This window comes from Mixophyes fleayi, chromosome 4 (assembly GCF_038048845.1).
Source record: "Mixophyes fleayi isolate aMixFle1 chromosome 4, aMixFle1.hap1, whole genome shotgun sequence".
Lineage (NCBI taxonomy): Eukaryota > Metazoa > Chordata > Amphibia > Anura > Limnodynastidae > Mixophyes > Mixophyes fleayi.
The window spans coordinates 171631648-171655056 of NC_134405.1; the positions used below are offsets into that span (position 1 = coordinate 171631648).

The window sequence follows — 23409 nt, forward strand, 5'->3', positions numbered from 1 at the left end:
CATTATTGTAGTACAACAATAATAATTTTAATATTAATGACCGGATACCTGATGTTTTGTGATTCCATTTTTATACTTTGTTATATGCATTTCTTTTTCTTCCTAGAGAGAGGTGCCAAACCTGTTACAAATTTTGTGAAGAACCTTTCTGCCTTATCAGACTGGCATTCTGTCTACACTTCTGTTATTGCCTTTATTGTAAGAATTAACATTTTATGGACCCTTTACCATTTCATATTCTGTTTGAGCAAACAGTTTTTCCAGATATATTATGTTACTGTAATTTACAACACTGGAATAAATTAATGTACAAATATATCTTTACCCGCTCTTTAGGATAAAATCTATTTGATATTTGCATGTTTTTAATTTGTCAGACATATTGAGAAAGCGATGCGGATACACACGTGCACACGCCTGTGTTGTCTTGCTCAGCCCTTATTGCCAATCAAACATAATGGCAAGTGATGAAAAATCTGGTGTTTGTATTTGGAAACGCAGCCATCATGATGCCTTGCCCCTTGAATTACTCTACAGCATATAGCTGTGCGATGTTAGAATTCTTTTCTTGTAAAATACTTTATTTGCTTTTATATTGCCCACACTAAATGTGCCATTCCATATACAACATTTTTAGAAGTATGTTTGTTTAATAATTGTAGATTTGGTAGAAAATCCTATTTAGCTTGCATAGTACATATGCAATGTTTGCCTTGAGTACTACTGTATAATGTTTTCCCTTTCTTTCTAGATTTACATGAATGCTGTGTGGCATGGCTGGGCCATTCCCATGTTTTTATTTTTAGCTATTTTGAGGTTGTCTCTAAATTACCTCATTGCCAGGTAACTATGATGTTTCTGTCTGTTTGCTATTTATATGTTGCTGTCACTCTTTATGTAAATTAGGAATTGATGAAATGTGTTTAAAGAGGAGGACGCATCACCAGTGATGGTGTGTTTTTGTCAATTCAATAAAAAACACGGTAACAGATTGCTCCTAAAAGGACCCACCCCCACCTTCTTAGCAGAAGCTTCTGGAGTAAGCATGTCCAGTATGATAATTCTAAATCTGCTCCTTAATCTAGCTTTCTGCATATTGTGCACCTAGGACCTCTTCTGAAAGTGATGTCTTGCATATATATATTACCTGCTCCCATTTCCACTTACGGGACTTTTTTCGGGCTGCACCCTCTTTGTGGAACACCCTCCCTCACATAGGAAGACTTTCCTCTAGTCTTCAAACCTTCAAGCGTCCTCTGAAACCCCACCTCTTCAGGCAAGCTTATAATATTCCTCAACCACCCTCTTAACGTCACTAGTTTATTCTATTACCACCCATTTCACAGTTCACACAAAACAACTACCCTTTGACCAATATTGTGACTGGATCATATAGTCCACTAAGCACTTTTTTTACCTTTGCAATCTGGTTGGACCAGTATGTAGCACTTAACCTCATGTATCAAACTCCCATTGGCCCTTAGATTATAAGCTTGCGAGCAGAGCCTCTCACCTTTCTGTTTTACCGAATATTGTGTATCTTCCTAATTGTAAAGCTCTACGTAATTTGCCGGGGCTTAAATAAATGATGATGAGAGAGAGAGAGATGATTTTTATTTGCACTGTTCTTGACAATTTTTAGCATCTAGTGAGGAGACCTACAAAAAGGGATATAACGCTGGTGAGGCAGGGAGCAGCTGCATGTGCACACAGTGTGACATTTTTTTTTTTTCCTTCATTAAATCGTTTTTATTTCTCTTGTTTAAAAATAAACAAACATTAAATAAGAGACAATGATAGAAAATTGCAATGCTTGGACTGGCTTGCATAGTACATAATAATGTTAAAACAACGCAAATAGGCAAGAGCCAGAGTTATCTAGAATAGCTGTTTACAGTAATTTATATGCTTTTCACTAATAACCTTTATGCCACAATGAGTCCCAATATATCATATTGTTGGTTTTTCTTGGTAAGGGGGAAGCTAGTGATAGGGTTGGGGGGAGGGAAGAAGCAACAGACCTATAGGAGAGAAAAGCGATGGGAAACCGGGGATGAAGATAAATTGAAGAATACTTCTGAGGCGGGGTGACTTACACCACTGCCGCCCCAGGCCAGGAAGCAGGAAAGGAAAGATAGAGGACCCCTCTGAGGGGAGCCAAAATTGAACTACCCCAGAGGAACCTTTCATTGAGCAGGAAAATGGAAAAAGAGTGGTGCTCATGTAGCCAAGGCATGTGTAGCTGCTCACTGGGCACCAGGCAGCATAGCTCAGTGTAAGGTGGACCAGGGGTCCCAAATCTTGTGAAAATTAGAGATTTGTCTTGAAGTCTCATGATGTATTCCATCAACACTATATACCACACCCCTGAGACCACCGACAGGAGGCATGGAGGGGGAGCGGCGTGAATTTCCAATCTGTGGCAATTTGCAGGTGAGTAGCCGGACAGATATGCCCCAGTTTAGTGAAAATTCTCACTAAGCACAGCAATAGAGTGCAAAGCAACATGACCAGGGGTGACATCACTATGTAGGATCTGAGAAAGGAGAGCTGTTACCTGTTGCCACAGATTGAAAACGTAGTGGCATTGACGCCATATGTGATGGGATCCCACAGCCCCTCCAACAGATATCTGACATGCCTGGATAGAGTCAATGTAACCTTGAGGGTACCGTGTACCATTAAGTGAGTGTGGGACACTTTTTCAAATTCATTTTCTTTTATTTTTTTGAACTGCCTTTTTTTTTTTTTTTTCTTACCACACAAACCATGCTATGAGCCTAGAAATTCAGTTAAAAAATGTTATGGTTTAACATCCTCATAATATAAAGCACATATAATTGAATTATTATTAAAAACCTGTTAAATTTATGGCGAGAAAATGGTTAGTAGCTTCATAAAACGATAAATATAGTGATAGACCTTATTGTATTTTGCTACTTACCCTCTAACAGATAAAAACTTTAAAATCTGAATAAAAATCGTCCCACAAACCGTTCACTTTTAGAAAAATTTCAAACAGGGACTCCCTTTTTTTTTTTTTTTTTATAAATAATAGTTGGAATGACAATATGGTTAGCCAGATAGGTAAAAATAGTCCTTTGTCCCGATGAATATGTTTGAAAGTCACAATATGTGATGAAGGAAACACCTGAATTCAGAAGTCCTGTCGGTTCGGAGATGGTTCTAAGCGAGGAAAGTTCTATGCATTGGCTGTATGTTATTCACTTGTCTCTTCCCTCTGCCGGCAGATAGTATATGTGCGTTCCACTCAGAAACTGCTGAAGAGTACTTCCGGTTGTGCATACAACCTTAGTGTCTCATCTGGTGATACGTATACTCCAGAGTGTCAAAAACACAGATTCCAAAGTGTTTCGTTCCTATGGACTTATTCAAGGGGGTAGTGCTGCCGTTCTTGGTGGTTTCTTAAATAGGAATTTTTACCTCCCATAATAAGAATAACAATTCTGCTATGGTATCCCAGTAAATGCTGGGAAAAAACCCTCTGATATAAATATATACAAATTAGAATATCTACTCCTAGTTCTTCATATCTGTGTATATGACTCTCTAAAGGAATGAAAATGTCGAACAATAAATGAGACTTATGATTACCATGGTAATGAAATATACTTCTAACATCTTAACAGAATGTGATTTCTAGTATGTAAGTATAAATATGCTGCAACCATAGTAAAATCACAAATGTATTTCCTAGATCGTAGCTTATATGTAAAGCTGGATGAAAGAAGGTTCAGACCAAGTCGTAACAGAGAAAAGGGTAACGGTGAACAATGGTATTTTTCGCTCCATAAGACGCACTTTTTCCTCCCAAAAAAGGGGGGGAAAAAGTATGTGCGTCTTATGGAGCAAAGGAGAGCTGGCAAACTTACAGTTTGTGGTAGCGGGTCCAGCGGGCTGATGCAGATGTCCTCCGGGCCGGAGAGAAAGTGCCGGTGGTTGGTGTTCTGAGTGGTCCTACGGATCCTCCTGATCCGTCCGTCCCCCCGCCTATCGGTGAGAGCGCAGCTTTCACATGGGACGTGCACCACATGACAGGTGTCGTCCCATATGAGAAGTGCTGAAGACATCGCGCGGAAGTAATAAGGTAAGTTATGGGAGGCTGAGAGTCCTGGAGGCTACAGGGTGTATGGTAAAGGCTACAGCGTGTGTGTGCTGGAGGCTATTTTTTTTTCCTGTTTTCATCCTCTAAAAACTAGGTGCGTCTTATAGTCAGGTATGTCTTATGGAGCGAAAAATACGGTATATATCTCCTCAACTAAGCACGGTGGCTAAGTGGTTAGCACTTCTGCTTTACAGCACTGGGTTCGTGAGTTTAATTCCTGACCATGGCCTTATCTGTGTGGAGTTTGTATGTACTCCCTGTGTTTGCATGGGTTTCCTCCGGGTGCTCTGGTTTCCTCCCACACTCCAAAAACATACTAGTGGGTTAATTGGCTGCTATCAAAAATGTACCCTAGTCTCTCCATCTCTCTGTCTCTCTCTCGACTGTAAGCGCCAATGGGGGGCAGGGACTGATGTGAATGAGTTCTCTGTACAGCGCTGCGTAATCAGTGGCGCTATATAAATGAATGGTGGTGATGATGGATGATTAGTCTAGCAGCAGAGTAAAATCATTAAAGGAAAGAATTAAAGTCAAAACCTCTGTTGCGCCCTTTCGTAGTCAAGGTTCATAAGTTAAAAATCCGTCTAGTTTCCTCTTTGTGTCATGAGTCTGTCATAGTTTCCTCCTATCCATTGTTGTTGTGTTTTTTTTTTTTTTTTTTTGTTTGTTTTCTATACCTGTAATGTTAAGCCACTAAATTTCTATCATGAAGATCGTTAAAATAGGCTGCTACTATGGGTTTGTACTCTTTGATGTATATTGTGCATATGCTCATAAATTCGAGTTTTTCATTCTCTTAGTGCACCCTACATATTGCAAGCTACATGGGCAATTTAGTAAATAAATTACACCTTTTGTTTCGCAAGTAACTTTCCGTTTAATTTCAAACTTTCGCTTATTTTGTGTCTGAATTAAAATCCCTTCATAAGAGGAAAAAAAAGAATTTACTTCTCAGTTTTATATGTTAAGTCTTACTGTTTTTTCTGCTACTTATCCTCGATCACTATATTTATCGCTTTATGATGACTTTATACTACCAAGTCTTGTTTTCAATAAATGTACCAGGTTTTTATGATGAATTTGATATATATGTGCTTAGTATTATCAGGGTGTGCGCTTTTGGTTGATTTTTACCGTTGTAGCTTATAGACTTTTAGGTACCTATTCTGCGGCTGCATTGTTATAGATACTTATAACCTTTTTCATATATTCTATCTGGTATTTATGTCGGTGTAGCGCTAGTTTTCTATTTTTGTTGTAGTTTAACATGTCCGTTAAAGCTTTCTTACACTTATACACAATTTAAAATTTAGAAAACTATTGAAAGTCTTCCACTCAAACTCCAAAAAGCTATGAAATTACGATTATCAAGGCAGAAGCCTTAATTGATGTATTCTTTATGCAATATAGACATGGCTTGTCATCACATTCTGTGGTTAGCTTCAGATTCAGCAATATCATGGAGTAAGATTACTGTCACTCACTAAATGAAGGAGCTGCTAATTCACAGATTTGTGTGTTCACTGGAATACAGAGATTATAGTCCCCACAGCCATTCCCCTTAGTAATGATTTGTGGATGGTAATTAATGTGTATGCAAATTTGGAGACTGGAGCCTACAGACTAGAGCCTGATTGGTGAATGTACTGACATTTGGCTGAACAGAAGCCCATATTGAGGGTTTAGTGTTTACTAGTGCATAACTCAGGTTTAAGCATCAGTACTTTCCATTGTTAACTGAGGATTTAGTAAACCAGCTGCTTCTGCAAGAAGACCGTATCCTATGGATGACCTTTCATTTTTAATAGAGCTGGACAAATGTTAGTTCCTTAATTTTCTTTGAGCAATTATAAAATCTGCGTCTATCTTTGTATACTGATTTGAGCACTCATTGTACTAGTTTAACATACTTTAATATTGTAAAAACTTGATGCAAATGGATTGCCAACAATAACACAATATTCTGATTTTATGTATATACCCCTTGCTGCTTTATTCTAGCACTCTGTGTTTAGATTACACTACTGTGCAGTTTACGAATTAAATATTTACTGCTATCATCATCATTTATTTATATAGCACCACTAATTCCACAGCGCTGTACAGAGACCTCATTCACATCAGTCCCTGCCCCATTGGAGCTTACAGTCTAAATTCCCTAATATAGACACACACTCGCACACAGACACAGACAGACAGAGAGGGAGAGACTAGGGTCAAATTTGATAGCAGCCAATTAACCTACCAGTATGTTTTTGGAGTGTGGGAGGAAACTGGAGCACCCGGAGGAAACCCACGCAAACACAGGGAGAACATACAAACTCCACACAGATAAGGCCATGGTCGGGACTCAAACTCATGACCCCAGTGCTGTGAGGCAGAAGTGCTAACCACTAGGCCACTGTGTGTTAAGTCTTGTTGGCTTTATGTATTCTTGAATTGTTAAGTCAGCTTAGACCTTGTAAGAGAATAAAATGGGAAACATTGCTCACTGAAAATCAAACTAAACAGAGGCTTCTACACATAATATTATTATTATTATTATTATTATTATTATTATTATTATTATTATTATTATTATTATTATTATATAATTTAAACTGCGAAGACGCCGAACTCACGGGAGTTGACAAAACCAGGGTTTGATACATTTACCCCCCTGAGTGATACTCGCCTCTTCACACACCAGTCTCTCAGTGGTAAGCTGTGACCAGTGGCAGATATGGAACCAGAAAAGGCCCTGGAAAAAATTGTCAATGTGATCTCGTGTAGGCAGATCCAAATAAGCTGAGGCAATTCTGTCTTCTATGTAAGAGGACAGAATTGCCTTAAGGTAGCGGTTGTCCTTCCCGAATAACAATTAATAAACACTAATTACAGTTTAACATAGCTGTAACAATCCTTTAATCTCAACTGCATGCATTGCTTTAATAACAGTATTTAGCTCTGTATAATTTACACAGCTTAGTTAGGCAGGACATGGGTGGTGCAGAAACTTGCTTCATCTACGTTGTCTGAAGATTACTTTTATACATAATCTCATATGACTAGTGATTTCCATTTGTGAGTTACTCCAGTGAAGCAGCATATGAGGTCCCTGCTGCTGCTCTTTGTGAAGGGTTGCCTACCAGATCTGCGAATATCCCATTATTGTTATTAAATGGGAGCAGTGTGTGGATGGCAGGGAAACAGCTGTACCCTTAATATTTGTGAATCTCATTTGGTGTTGAATTTACCACACCATAGTGTGCTATTCCTTTGTGTTTCTTGTAGAGCAGTCCAAAAACCAAAAAACTCCTCTGTTACCTTAGTTACTCACAGATCATTCTATAAACGTCTAAAGATAAACTCCTATATAAAGTAAATTAATTTGATTTATAGCCAGTCTATCTATCTTAATTAGCTATATTTGATTCTAGATTTACATTTTATATCCCCCCCCCCAGGATATTTAAGTATTAGGAGTATGTTAAGTAATTTTTAGCAGACATTTTTTGATAGATATATATATATATTAGTAATAAAAAACAATGAGGGGTAGATTTACTAAGTGGCAGTTCTAATGAACCTTCAGTTCTATGCTCTTTATCGTCAATTTTATTACTGACAAAACCCAATGGGGTTTGCAATTTAACTGAATTTGCATGCTAATATGCAACTACAAAACAAAAAAATCAATTTCAGAATTCTTTGCTATATGTACACTGATTTCTGTATGTATGTTTTAATATCTTTGAGTTATTTTCCTGAAATTTAGCACACTTACGCTAGCCCTAGAACATTTTCTGGGGGCTCAGTACTTTTTCAGTTAAGGCAATGTTTCTACACGAGTTTTCTGTAAAATGTCTTCAAAAGAAGAAATAAATATCGAAGTTTGCAAAGAGATATCAGGAAAGCAGAAAACCTTGTGTAAATGGTTTATTTGGGTAAGGAAATGGTTTTGTTGCTTAGAATAAAACCGAAACAGAATTACGGTACAGTGTAACACATACTTTCTACTACTTGACACGCTAAAAGCAAAGGCATTGTTTGCACAACCCTCCCTTTGCAAGAATGCAGGTTGATTTTATACAAATTCAGTGTTTTGTGGTTATGAACATGTACAGTAATGGTTAGCATGTACTGTGGTATTGACCGGGTAAAAGAGATTTATAAGGTGTTCGGTATAAGACATAACTTACATTTTTCTAGCCAAATGTGTTATGGCCTCCAGACTCTGTAGAAATTAATAAATGAACCTTCTGAAGACGACGTTATAACGATGAAACGTTTGAGTTTTTGTGGTGCAGCACCATCCTTTGACTCTTAGGACCTTGGTAATTTGGAAATAAACTTACATCTCTATAATGTCAGCTGCTAATTGATGGACAAGGTTAGAACTGCTGATAGAGTCAATGGAGACAGACTTCATTGTGTAAGTATTTGTGTACTAAAGTCTTAATTTCCTCTGGATCCTTTTTATGGTTTTATCGCATTATATTGTATCAATTTAGTTTGGAGCAGTTGTTCCTTATTCATTACTGCAGCATTTGCAGGGCATAACACACGATTCTAGAGTCAACATAAAGTTTTTGATCTTCTTTTTGATTTGATTTTATGTTTATATTGTATACATTTTTAATGTGCCTATGAATATTTGATTCATAAGCACATTTCTTTGTTTATAAATTATTTTATAGTATTGTGTGTTTGGAGGCGACATCAGTTATTTTATTTTATAGACCAGACCCGATAGCGCTGTTCTTTCTAGTTTGGAATTTTGGTGTTTGAATTTATGGCGGTGAGTAAAGGGGGGGCTGTCTGTCCTGATTGCAAATACTGTTCCTGATAAATCAGATATTGATCATGCTGCACACATTGGATATCTAGTAAAAAATGCATGAGGGTGAATTTTTAGATTGTTTAGTTGGTTAGGCACTCTAAGGACACACATATTCTATGGTATTGTAATGTTTTGGTGGCCTTTACTTTTATCATGTATTTTTTTGTGCCATGTTTGACTTATTTCCATGCTTCATTTTAGGAAAAGCTAGTTAAAATGATTGCTCTGGTTTAAAGAATGGGATAAAAGCAGTACATTTATGTTTGGTCTCATGAATATATTAACCGTGAAGTTGAGTTGAAATAAGCTCAAAAGATGGGAATGGGAAAGTAGGGATTAATTTAACTTTGAGTTAAGTAGGCATACATTAAATGGAGTTAATTTAAGTTTTGTATGTGACTTACAAAGTGTCGTATAGAAATGGAGAATTGAAGAAAATGTTGTGATGACATTGGTTTGTTTTTTGTTTTTTTAAAAAAAATGTAGTTGTCTTAGGAATTATGCTTAATTAGATGTGATCTTATGTGTAGAACATGGAATAGGCCTCATTATTCAGTATGGAAAAAATATGTTCTGACTACTGAATTATTAGTATTACTATTGATAATTGTGTTTGGTAACCTGAATCTGTTAGGGTGAGTACTCTCCAGGTGTGTAACAAATTCTAAATGGTTTCCCTTTTATGAGGAGCTCTTTTAAATAAACCAGCTTATATTTTTGGTTTAGAGGTTTTCTCTTATTGTGCACATTTTTGTATGTAGCTGCAGATTAGAATAAGATAAGAATATGGAGTAATACATGATCACATAAAAAGCCTGGAACTTTGAGAATTAGGCAATTCGAAAAGACTAATTAGCTGTCTATAGCAGAGAAACCAGTTGATCTCTAAACTACTGAACAAGAATTTAGTGTCAAAGGTAAATAACTGGATGAGCGGTGTCTACATTAATAAATAGCAGAGAGCACATTGCACATACATTGTGCAATGGAGGACACAATCTAGACAGATGTGCCTAGAGAGAAAACTATGATGCCTTACAGTCAGTCCAGAAATGCCACATATAAAGGGGTCATTTTTAGATGGTTTTAATTTATTGAGTAGTTCTTACTCCTACATCTTTTACTAATGACATTACTTTATCTTTCTGGTTTCTTTGCTTTTCAACTATGTATTTATAGAAATCAAAGTTGTTTATCTTGTATTTCCCTTGGATAAGTTAGAGATGAGTAGTGTTCTCTTCATTAGATATATTTACATTCGGAGAGCAGATTTTTGTCCTACACCAGGGCAAAAAATAAATAAAACTGCTGCTATGTATAAAATAAAAGATAAGTATATTGCTGAACAAAAAAAATAAAACTAGAGAGAAACAAAGATGTATTTGGTCAAAATTGCGAGTTTAAAAAATTTAGTCGTCTGAAGATGGAAAACAAATTTATAGGAATGGAGAGACATAAGTTATTGCGCCTTTGAATATCTTAATCTTGCACAGCATCTACAGAGAGATACAACTGAAGTAATATGGTCTATTTTGTGTGCTACAAGCAACGCATTTTGTCATACAGATTTAATTAGTGAGGTGCCAGAATCGGCAATGTGTTCTAGTGGCTCATTTGTTACTCTGTACTGGATAGCAGTATTGTTGGCATATGCAACAATTCTTAATAAGGACTGCTTTTGAGGGCTTGTGGCTTTAACATTTTCTTTAGTACTTCTGTAAGTGCTATTGTCATGTTTAACGTTCTCTATGCTTTTATAATGCTGCATAATATCTGAAATAAACATGATGCTCTTGGTGCACATTTTGAAAAAATTGTGAATGCCCATCTACCATGACAAGGTGACCTCATTCAGAAGTTTCCTACACTGACCATTACTTACTAAGAAGAAACTTTTGTTTACTTAGTTGGGTGGTTGACTGTTGGGCAGCACAGTGGCCTAGTGGTTAGCACTTCTGCCTCACAGCACTGGGTTCATGAATTCAATTCCCGACCATGGCCTTATCTGTGAGGAGTTTGTATGTTCTCCCTGTGTTTGCGTGGATTTCCTCCGGGTGCTTCGGTTTCCTCCCACACTCCAAAAACATACTGGTATGTTAATTGGCCGCTAACAAATTGACCCTAGTGTGTGTGTGTGTGTGTGTGTGTGTGTCAGGGAATTTAGACTGTAAGCCCCAATGGGGCAGGGACTGATGTGAGTGAGTTCTCTGTACAGCGCTGCGGAATTAGTGGCGCTATATAAATAAATGATAATAATAATAATTCTGATATAGAATACCTATCTCTTATTGTGATTAGTAGTATGTGTTTAGTGTCCTGTATTCTTCTCCTCTCTTGTAAAATCAGTCCCAGCAGTGATGCACCTAATTCCTATATTTAGCAAATCAAAGTGTACAATGATGGTCAAGCATTGTCCCCTCTCTTGGCATAAACAGGATTCAAATAATATGTTACTATAGAACTACTATGTCATTTTATGTACTAAATGATATACAATGTAATATGCGTGTCCTTCTATTGTTTACAAAGCTGCATGCATAACTTAGACCCTTGCATTTAACACTTAAATGTGGAAAATTGATTTGTTTATCGTCCGTGTACTGATGTATTTATTTAGTCTTATTGTTTAGGGCACCATTTATAAGAAGTTGCCACTGGCTTGTGCTCATTTCTGAGCAGTACAATCTCCTGTTGCTTTACTAGATTTTGCTTTGTTATAGCTGACATGTAATGTTGTGCATGGTAGTTTTCTGTCTTCTGCTTTACTCACTAGTTTGTGTGTTTTTTGTTTTTTTTCATTTTTGTTGAAACCTGATTTTACGTAACCGTATGTAATAATTTGTCAACCAGAACTTTTGGAAATTATGTATTGTAGTGTTGCTAAACTTGGAAGATTAAAAGTAGCACATACAATGTATGTTCATCATTACACTTGGAGAATACTATGTCATTTTTCTGACAATTTGAAGTTTGTCTTATATTTACCAAGTTTTGTTTTTCTGTCTGTCTTCCTGTACATAGGGGTTGGAGGATACAGTGGAGCATTGTGCCTCAAGTTTCAGAACCCGTAGTAAGTCCTTTAGCAGGTCTGTTATTATTGATTTTATGACGCTACCTGAGGCTTCCATTTCTGATTGGAATAGACTTGAGTCCATATGTAGCAAGTGGCAACTAATTGTTATGACTATTTGGGCGCTTTGACCAGTAGAAGCATATTTAAAGAAGATATTCACATGCTCCTAGATAGTTTTTAACATTTAGCAATTATCCCACAGAACAAAAGAATAAAGGATGTGCTTTGGAAATATGAACAGAACCCAAAATATTCATTTATCTTTGGCTGAATTTAAGGGAAATGATTTGTTTTGTTTATTTTTAATTATTTTTTTTTGTAGTTGCCTAGTAATATCTATTGACTGAAGTTGTTGGATATAGAACTTATTTGTCTTTCTAAGAAATTGAAGATAGTCATATTTCGGGAGCTAAGGCAGTTAGGTCATATTCATTATGTTTATTATGGTTGCACTGCCACTTACTGGCACAGTGCTGAAATGCAGTTAATCCAAAATAATCATTTTAACAGTGTATTTATTCATTGACATAGCACATAAGCAGTGGAAAATGGTGGCATGTGAGCAGGGATCATTTAGAAATGTGACTGTCCAACTGTGATCTAACGTGTTGTTTTTCGTTGTCCATTATGTGGAAATGATGTTGCTCTTGTGTGTGAATAGTCTGTAAGCAAATTAATATAAATCTCAGTTTGGGTGAATACTAGATATAGTTCAAAGTTATTGTATATAAATATAACATATGTAATATGAATAAAGAGCAATGCATTTTAATGTTCAAATCCTCAGTTTACCCAAGTTATCCACATATATGTTCTACATTTGTAATAAGCAATAGTCCCCAAAAAACTGTCACTATTAATTGTTGCAACAGCATATTTCCGAGATAATAGGTGAACCAGTCAATGGAACTAGTAGTTCATTCATTAAAACCATAACTGTTAAAATTAACAGTTTTATTGACGGAGTCTAATATTAAGCCCACTAGTACCTTGCAGTGCATGCAATTTTAAAATAGTGTCTGCATTTTACACTAGTTAAAGGTTAAGAAGTACAGTAATAAGAATAAATCAAATTGGAATATGTGTGGCCTTCTATGCTTATTTTTGTTTTTTTTGTTTTTAGGAGCCTCCAAAAGAAGACCTGACTGTTTCTGAGAAGTTTCAGTTGGTACTTGATGTAGCACAGAAGGCTCAGGTCTGTCCTTGCTTAATTCTCCTGTCTGTTGCTTAGACTGTCTGTTTCAGAACACATCAAAAGCAAGAAGTATAATAAGATGAGGTCTTATTGCATTCTTGCAACCAAGGCAATATTTTTTTTATTTAAACTATAGAAAGAGAGAGAGAAAAAAAATATGTAACTAAAATAAAGTAATTAGTGCTCATAAAATGAATGACTATTTAGCAAAGTGCACACCAAATCCGTTATTTTGTAAGCACAATTTCTATTGTTCCGTGGAAGAAAAATATTTTGTATCGGCGATATAAATAATTGCACACACACATCATGGTCCTAAGGCATCTTATTACCAACATATACCTCTCAATTACTGAAGCTAGTATGTCCCCAGTACAGTTACAACAACTATAGGACATTGCATTGGAATACTTGATCATATGTTAAGTGACACCTTCCCTGCACAAATGTTTAAGTACTGAATGGACTCTTTCTTTTAATACAGAACCTGTTTGGCAAGATGGCAGACATACTGGAAAAAATTAAGAAGTATGTTTTAATTATTTTGTGATAAGGAAAGAGAAACACATATATAACTGAAAGTAACCAAAGCATCTCTTGTTTAATTCCATTTTTAGTTTATTTATGTGGGTCCAGCCAGAAATAACTCAAAAACTGTATATTTGCTTATGGGCAGCCTTCATAGCATCATGCTTCTTTCCATACAAACTGATTGGACTCTGCATGGGTAAGTGTTTGTATGTGTTTGTTTCTTGGTGTTTATTTTTGTGTCTTTTATTTATAGTTCTATTCTCCACTTGATTAACTATTGATTGTTTCCATTTTCAATTTTATTTGGAAAGAATGTGGAATCTGATTTCTGTATAATACCCTTTGGGTATGTTCATTTTATCAAACTCCCATTTGCTTTTTATTGTTTTATTCAACTGAGAAACCACTTAAACAGTTATTTAATTACTCCTTTGGTCATAGTGTTCTAAGTTGTGAATCATCTTGTTTTGTTTTTTTTATTTTAAAATTATATTGTCTATAGTGAATTACATGTGTCATCTAAACTATAAAGAACTAATTATTTAATATAGTAACTTTATTTACCCTTATGTTATGTTTTTATTCTTGTAGGACTTTATGCAGGTATTAAGTTTTTCCTCATTGACTTTGTTTTCAAACGCTGCCCAAGACTTCGAGCCAAGTATGACACTCCATACATTATCTGGACTAACTTGCCTACAGACCCACAACTCAAAGAGCGGACAAATGCTACGGTGTCTAGAAGGGTAAGCATTCGTCTTAATATAGACTTCTATTTAAATGTCCTTTACATCTTTCTTTTGCTAATACTAGCAGAAAGTGCCAATGCTGTTTGAAACAGACATGAACTCTACAGCAATCAAGGATCCACTCCAAAACGCCATGTTAAACTTTACCTGGCAATTGGAAATTAGACAAGGGTTTTTTTCTACAAAGACTCTTCCTTACAACCTTATAATACTTAACTTCAATAAACGTCAATAAAGTAGGACAAATAAGCATTTCACACAGAATTCTGGGAAAAGAATAGGCATCCGTTTTGTGTGTGTGTAAATACATTTCATATGTGCCCTAATTATAGAACAGTGCATGTACCATTTATAGAAGTCTCAATTTATTATCTTGTATTCTCTATGTAAAGGTAAGCTGATCACAAAAGGCAATTTACCCCTTCCTCCTTTTTTTTTTTTTTTTTTTTAAAAGGCCAAATTGGCAGTTTAATTTTTATACCACGTTGGTTTAAGAGTCATGTGTATGGGCCCAAGCTATTGGCCAGTTTGCAAAAGCCAGTCAAATTAGATGGAGTTTTGATAGAGCAGGATATAAAATCCAGTCATTGGATGACCACTTGGCTGAGTGTGCAATCATCGGCCTATTAGAAAGTTTGCCTTTTGCAATCAGGTATACCGAACAACCAAGTCTCTTTTGGCCTTTGTGTACATCTGTTTGGTTGTTCTGCTTGACCATAGAATAACTGGACCTGTAGCAAATTGCAGCATGAGTGGTCAGCTTTAGGTTGAACTGAAATTTGTGTGCAAATGCCTTTGCACCAGCTGTCTGTTATGTCGTCACAGCACATTTTGTTTCAATTTACATTTTAAGATTTTATCTTTAAAAAAAAAAAAAATTCTCTCTAAAATTTGGGGATGGTCAGGTTATGGTCTGAATACGTTTTCTAAAACGTATTCTTAAGTTGAGAGGCGTGAGTTGTCTGATCTGTGGTATACTTGTTACTTTCTTTTTATGTTTGGGGGTATATTTACTAAATTGCGGGTTTGAAAAACTGGAGATGTTGCTTATAGCAACCAATCAGATTCTAGCTGTCCATTTTGTAAAATGTACTAAATAAATGAAAGCTAGAATGTGATTGGTTGCTATAGGCAGCATCTCCAGTTTTTCAAACCCGCAGTTTAGTAAATATACCCCTTGGAGTTTTCTAGGGTATGGATGTAGTTACCCTGTATTACCAAACGGATTATGACCATTGTAAATTTACATATTAAACATGGCGCAAGTTCTAAATATTTAGTTCCCAGAAGATGCCCAATTTTCTCTAAAATGAAGTTTAGGCATGCGGTGTATTTGTCATTGATTGAACAAAACATCACAAGTCCGTCTTCTATTGCCATTTTTGGCTATTTCACATGCCATGACGGGCTAAAAGCAGGGGTAACATCCCACCTGGCATAGCAGAGTCTGCTTGGTGTGGTATGCTGGGGTTCCAATAGTGATTATACTATGCCATGAATTAGCACACTTGCTTATGCTTAATGTTTTCAACAGAGGTGTAGGAATAGGAAGGTAGTGATCTAATGGTGGATATTGGTATACACCAATATACAATCATTCAGCTCTGCACATTTTTTTATTCATTATTAAAGTACCACTAGTTACGTAACTATACTGCTACAAATCGTGTTCATAGTAATTGTACATATATGTTGTGTTTGTAAATTCTTTCACTCACTTTCTGTGTGCAATGTGAGGATAATGATGTAAAATAGACGTCACCTTTTCTTTTTGTCACTGTCACATCTGTGTTTGTTTCCTTTCCTGCTAGCTGTCAGGGCATGACAAGGTATGGATCTCGGAGTGCACATGGTTTTATTTTGTGTATACATTAACAACTTAACGTAGTCTGCTTTATTAGACCTGTTTGGTATGATGTGCCTTGCACCCCTTCCTTCTAGACTCTACATTCATTCACAGCTATTTGTTATATCCACACTAACAGCCATCTCCAATTTTACTATTTTGTTTTTTTTTACAGCAGCATGTCTTAATACTTCCACTGAGTAGCATGAGTCTGTTCACACTTGCAGATGACGGCAATTTTCTTCAGGTGACAGAAGTCACTGTAGTATAAAGGGGCTAAGAGGAACCTTTGAAATATATAGTACTCATGATACCTATTAGTTAGTGTTTCTAATATGTAGCATTAAAGCCTGAAACTGAAGTTGATAAATTGTGAGTTTTATGTTTAATAATCTCTGATAGATGGGTAGGAGCACCTACTCTTCTTTATAATTTAAGGTAAATTTCCTTTCCTGTTTTATTTCAAGAACCTTGACTTATGCTGCATGTTTATTTACACGCTGATAATTAAAATAAGTCTGTTACAATTGAATGGAGGAGTATCCGTTGCAAAAAAAGGGGTAGTGATTAAACCAGATTGTTTACGTTCCGTTCTTAATCATTTCCAACCTCCTCAAACTTGGGGTAAGAAGTGTTGCACTTAAGTTTACCTACTATTTTTAAAGCGTGACCTCTAATTACTCACCAATATTGACACCATCTTTCATGTGTTTGAGTTGCAAAACTGTACATAAAGCAAAATGTGAGGAATCCAAATGTCATTGTTCTTCTATAATGTCACAGTGTACGGTGTAAAATACTAGTCCTTTAGGACGTTTCCATCTTCCTTGCACAAAAGCCCTTTTCGACGATATGATTTGAATTGGAACATGTGTCCTTACTGAGTATAATTTACTAATAGGTAAAGGTTCAAACTGTACAATTTGTATAACCTTTATCTTCAAAATCAAATGTAGTATGTAATGTAAAAATACATCTGATCATAAAATAAAAACAATATTTTATTATAAAACTAATTTAAATGCAACCATAATATTAAAAAATCAAGGACACAATCTGCAACACGAAAACCACTTAAAAGTCACCAAATGCATGAAGTGTTCACAACATGTAACCTGAAACCATTAGAAATCAATTCAAACATTTGTAATTTCTTTAGTATTGTATAGTACTATAGATACTATTGTATAGTATCTTTAGAGATTGTACATAGTGCTTATCACTGTTAGGTAAAGTTACCCAGATATGATCACTATTAAAGATGTTCTACACAAAATACTGCCATTTGGTATACTGGTAAACAATAATCATCATCAACAATTATATAGCGCCAGCAAATTCCGTAGCGATTTACAATTGGGAACAAACATTAATAAGACAATACTGGGTAATACATACAGACAGAGAGGTGAGAGAACCCTGCTCGCAAGCTTACAATCTCTGATGAAATGGTATCTATTAGACAGAAAAATAGTTTAAAGGACATGGTTGTAGTCTAGTGATTTTATGTTTCATGTGCTTTAAAATATCAACATGTTCATCTGCAGATATATTTATTTTATCTTTTTCCCCCTTCCACTGCGGTCACTGCTTTTTAGTTTTTAGACTGGCCATTGTGTCAATGGCAGTTTGAAATGTTTCCATGAACCATTGTTTAAAATATGTATGTTTATTCTAACGTGTATATATACACCCAGTTGCCACTTTATTGGGTACACCATTCTGGTACCGAGTAGTAACCTCCCCCCCCCCCCCTCCCCTGCTCCCAGAACGGTTGAAATTCTTTATGGCATAGATTGAACAGGGTGCCGGAAACAGTACTTAGAGATTCTTGTCCATGATGACATGACACCATCAGTGAGTTGCTGCACATTCATACTGCGAATCTCATGTTCCACCACATCTCAAAGGGGCTGTATTGTATTGACATCTGGTGACTGTGGAGGTCATTTGAGTATATTGAACTCCTTGTCATGTTTGTGGAACCAGCTTGAGATAATGGGTGCTTTGTGACATGGCGCGTAATCATGTTGGAAGTAGCTATGGGTAGGCTGTGGCCATCAAGAGAAGCAAATGGTCAGGAACAATACTCCGGTAGGTTGTGACATTTAAACTGTGCTTATTTGGCTGTAAAGGGCCTAATGTGTGCCAAGAATACATCCTCCATACCATTACACCAGCAGCCTGTACCATTGGCACAAGGCAGGATAGATCCATGTTTATGCCAAATGCTATCCCTACCTTCTGCATGTCACAGCAGAAATGGAGGCTCTCCCACTCTCCAGGTTTGGTGCGCCTGTGCCCAATGTACCCTCAATTTAATGTTCTTAACCGACAGGACTGGAACCTGGTGTGGTCTTCTGCTGCTGCTGTAGCCAATCCACTTCAAGGTTCAATGTGCTGTGTATTCCAAGAGATCTTATATAACATGGTTATTTGAGTTAGCTTGGCCTGGCTGGCTATTCTCATCTGACCTTGTTAACGAAAACTTTACACACACAGAACTGCTGCACACTGGATGACTTTTTTTTTATTTTTGTTTTGTTTTGTGCAGCATTCTCTATAAACTCTAGAGGTGTGTGTGTCAATCCCAGCAGATCTGCAGTTTCTGAGATCCTCAAACCACCCTGTCTGACACCAACAATCAACGGTCAAAGTTGCTTAGATCATGTTTATTCAGATGTTTGTTTGGTCTGCACAGCAACCAAACCTATTGACCATGTCTGCATGCTTTTATGCATTCAGTTTGCATTAGCAAGCAGTTGTAGCTAATAAAGTGGCCCGTGAGTGCAGGTACATAAAGACATTCTATGTATATAATCACAGAGCAAGATGGGTGCTGGGGGAGGAAAATAAGTTAAAAAGTGCATTTTTGGAAAGATGTTTGGAGGGGAGGTGAAATAAATTGATCTGTCTGGAGAATGGGTTAACAGTGCACACTGGCTTCTTAGCTAAATGGATGTCAGAGCATGGGTGCAGGAAATTAGTATGTCTTGCTCTATTCTGTTCATGATCAGGAAATCATTTTAAATGCTAATGTGCACTGTCTACTTCTCCAGGGAAATTGGTGATCTCTAAGTAAGCACTGTTCTCTTCTTTCACCTTTCAAAATAAAACAGAACATTGTATGAGAAGAAAGTGTCGTTTTTGTTATCCTAACCCCTGGCTTGCAACTTTTGTGTTATTTTTAATGTTTGTGTTTAACACATACACATGAATAGCTACACTTAAAAATAAAACCATGCATTTCTTGTGCTTCCTTTTAGGTACAGCCCACATCTTCCAGAAGTAATGTGTCTTGCGGAGCTCCACAGGGAGTGAGCAGAGATGAAGATGGAGGGCGCTACCATAACACAAAAAAGAGTAGTTTTCACGAGATCTTCAATTTATCAGAAACAGAAAGACCTTTACCAGGTAAACGTATTATTACATACATGCTTATAACGTTTCTATCCTGAATGCATTTTTTTCAATGTACACTTTTTTTTGTAATTAGCGTAAATCCAAAAATTCCTCCCTAATGTAAGTCCCCAAGAGAGTAGACTTTTTTACGTTTTATACATGTAAAAGAAAATTAGATTGAAAATGTTACAAAAAGAGAGCCCTGTCTGTCACATAAAATAAAATTCACTGATACCTTTTTTTTTTTTAAAGATTTTATTTTTACAAGGGTCCACCAACAGTAACATTCTGTGCAGCACTGTGTTATAAACATCTGAAGAATACATATGCAATAAAACATACAGCGTCTTATTAGAAGAGAGCATTAATAAGGATGTTGACCCAATTTTTTCAAGGGAAGCAATAATTTTAGAAAAAGAAGTAAGACTGAGGAGAGTAGGGAGGGGGGTGGCGGGCCGCCTAAGAATAAGAGAGGAGTGTAGTAGAATATGGAAAAAGAAAATGAAGAGATGGGAGGGATGGAATAGGGAAGGGAAGAAAGGATCCAGATGGAGTGATGCTGTAGAATCAAATGACAAAAGGGGTTTGGATTTGGAAGTATGAGGTTCACGGCGCCCAAACCTTAATGAATGACTTGGAGGTATTTTGGATTATGCATGTCATGTATTCCATTTGATAAACATACCAAATCCTGCCAATAATCGTCTGTAGGGTTGGAGCATTGGGCTGCTTCCAGTCCGTAGCAATTTGGCATAGGGCAGCAGAGAGTATATGGCCACTGATACCTTTTTAACCAATAAAAAATGTATTGTCTTTTTTGACCAGCACAAAGCAAAAAGGATAAAATGTGTGATTATGAAGCTTCAAAGTACTCTGGTCATTATGTAGCTATGTAACGGTCTTTTCCTATGTGATGGTCTATGTTGTATTATTGGTTATCAAGTGTACTCACTATTGCCTGGGTGAAGGCACACATGGGCGCACTGTACACAAAGGCTGGGTAAATCCCGATGACACTGTTGCAGTTACATCTAAAATATTCACCCTGACTACTGGAGAAGACTGTCACATGGTGACACAGGTTGGACAGCTGTAAAAAGATTTGTATGTGTAGAGGAAACACGGACACTAATATGGACTTGGTTAATCCTGTTGTTCCTTCAACTGTTAGAAACACATTTGCTATTGCTGTCAGTGATCCCTATTTTTACAATTGATGAAGTTATTCATCTTGTGGTCTATCATGCAACAAAGCATTTGACCCTGGGCACATTAAAAAGGCCCCATTTGTTCTTAACCTAAAGAACTGTATATAACATATAAAAAAGGTACACTTTCTTAATTAGATGCCATATACCAATGGAAACATGTGAACTTGCAACATAGTGAACATGCTCTTTCATTTTTTAATACATTCCAGAATTCCATAACTCTGAAACTGACAACAGGGACACTTGTATGCCAAATGTGTTTGATGCAGGTATCTCTTCCCCCGATGAAGCTGTATCTAAATTGTAGGGAAATGATAAAGCTATGTACACACTACAGAATTTTCCAGCAACTTTTTATGCCGATCGATATTACATGCGATCGATGGTCCGATCGCTCGGTCCATGGACTGCATACACATTAGCCTTGTTTTAGACGATGAAGGGAAGAGCGGACGTCCCTTTAGCAATTTATTTTACAGCCATGTTGTCGTGAACAATGATTGCAATTTCGTCATGGATCGGCCTCAAGTTTATACACCCTACACAACGGAAACGTGATTGGAACGAAAATATTTAACGGTACGACCAACCAAATGAGGCGACAATCATCCATTTGGGCAGACTTTCGACCATCGTGTCACTACACACACTGACCCGACTTTTGAACGAGCGGTCGTATGTTGGCTGGTTGAGCCGATTATTGGACAAAAACACTGTAGTGTGTACCCAGCTTTTCTCTGAGTTACAGATATCCAAGTGCAGCAGCCGGGGTGCATGGGAGCACAGTGGCCTAGTGGTTAGCACTTGTGCTTCGCAGCACTGGGGTCATGAGTTCATTTCCCAACCATGGCCTTATCTGTGTGGAGTTTGTATGTTCTCCCTGTGTTTGCGTGGGTTTCCTCCGGGTGCTCCGGTTTCCTCCCACACTCCAAAAACATACTGGTAGGTTAATTGGTTGCTATCAAAAAAATTGACCCTAGTCATTACCTCTCTGTCTGTATTTATATGTCTATGTGTGTGTCTATATTAGGGAATTTAGACTGTAAGCTCTAATGGGGCAGGGACTGATGTGAATGAGTTCTCTGTACAGCGCTGCGGAATTAGTGGCGCTATATAAATAAATGGTGATGATGGGAGCTGCAGATTGCATACCAGGCACTATTGTAATTTTTCTTTTTGTATCTTCTGCCTACACCTGTAGCTTGTGACACTGGTTGGCGTTGCTGCTTAATTAACAGAGATCGCAAAATGCCTACTGACTACATACGAAATGGTCTGCTGTATGTTACAGAAAAGTGAGTAGCACTTTTTTTTTCCTTTCAGTTTATTTTTATTTTTCTTGTTTGTGCTTATTCTTAGCTGATCATGCTTTCATCTCATTAATGATCAAAGGCCATAACAATAGTTGTGTATTATGTTCTTTAGCTGCCTGTCTTTCTGACGTTTCATTAGTTCACTGTTCTAGAGCAATTTATTAAAGAAAACTGACCAGTTTTCAGGTAGAACAGCTCTTTTTAGTCCTATTCATTAGCCTAGCGCTGCATGATGAATGATAAGTTGGAGGTGCCAGCCTGGCTTGACTGAGCCAATTGAAACATCTTTTATTAAAAGTTGTAAAATATATTTTGGATTTGGATATATCTAATCATATTTATCTTTTTTTTTTTTTTTTCAGTTATTTATGTTTTGAAAGTTCCAAGTCTGGCTCATCAAAGAGGAACAAAGTTATAAAGTTAACAGATATAACGGATGTTCAGAAGGTACTTTTAAAGCTGTGCTTTATGATTTATATCCAGAAGTGTGCATTTGCATGTCTGACAATTACCCACTTTTACCTGTGTTTACAAAGTAATCTGTGTAATATATTAATTGATGCATTATATCAAAGGCCTGTTGGCCATCAATGTCATTGATACTCTGTGGAGATGTCCTGCAAGCCTTTCTTACTATAAATATGTGCACTACATCGCTGTTGCCCTCTCACCTGGCAAGATACTGCATGACATTGGTGCTAAACATAATGTTACTAGACAGAAGGTGTGGTTAGGACTTGGAGTGGCGTGTCCATCGGTGACATTTTAAGTTATGACAGAAATGGGAGAAGGGTGGAAATATCCATTGGTAACATCCCATATACTGCACTAAAATGGGAGTTTTTCCAGTCAGCGCGGTGGGGCAGGAGGTGAATTGCGAGTGCAAGTAGATTGGTTTAAGGTTCTTTCTTTACATCGCAGGTATGATCTCTATGTTGTCGGTACAGTAATTGTGTGGACGTTGCTGGCATCATATGTCTTCTCATTGGCTCTGCAATGCATGTCAGCTTCCTTAAAGCTCTCTACAGTAATTCAAGGATTTACGTTCTTAGGTTCAAGTGTTAAGTTGCAGCATCTTTCTTGAAGTCCAAGCTTTCATCAGGCTACGGTGGTGAATAGTGCAGAGTCTTGAAGATGTAGA

The 23409-nt window shown here is 36.9% G+C and overlaps 1 protein-coding gene across 2 annotated transcripts in view; it reads left to right on the forward strand.

The window, feature by feature from the left end:
* Positions 1 to 23409, forward strand: part of GRAMD4 (GRAM domain containing 4) — an 83427-nt gene that overhangs the window by 50222 nt on the left and 9796 nt on the right. Inside the window, exons 8-18 of one of the 2 annotated variants that reach the window (XM_075208857.1) lie at positions 107 to 198; positions 752 to 843; positions 11970 to 12018; positions 13145 to 13216; positions 13701 to 13744; positions 13834 to 13943; positions 14339 to 14493; positions 16308 to 16325; positions 19609 to 19756; positions 22157 to 22250; positions 22631 to 22715. In XM_075208857.1, coding sequence (XP_075064958.1) covers positions 107 to 198; positions 752 to 843; positions 11970 to 12018; positions 13145 to 13216; positions 13701 to 13744; positions 13834 to 13943; positions 14339 to 14493; positions 16308 to 16325; positions 19609 to 19756; positions 22157 to 22250; positions 22631 to 22715 — 959 coding nt within the window. The remainder of the gene's footprint in view (positions 1 to 106; positions 199 to 751; positions 844 to 11969; positions 12019 to 13144; positions 13217 to 13700; positions 13745 to 13833; positions 13944 to 14338; positions 14494 to 16307; positions 16326 to 19608; positions 19757 to 22156; positions 22251 to 22630; positions 22716 to 23409) is intronic. The other variant, XM_075208858.1, reaches the window with a different exon arrangement.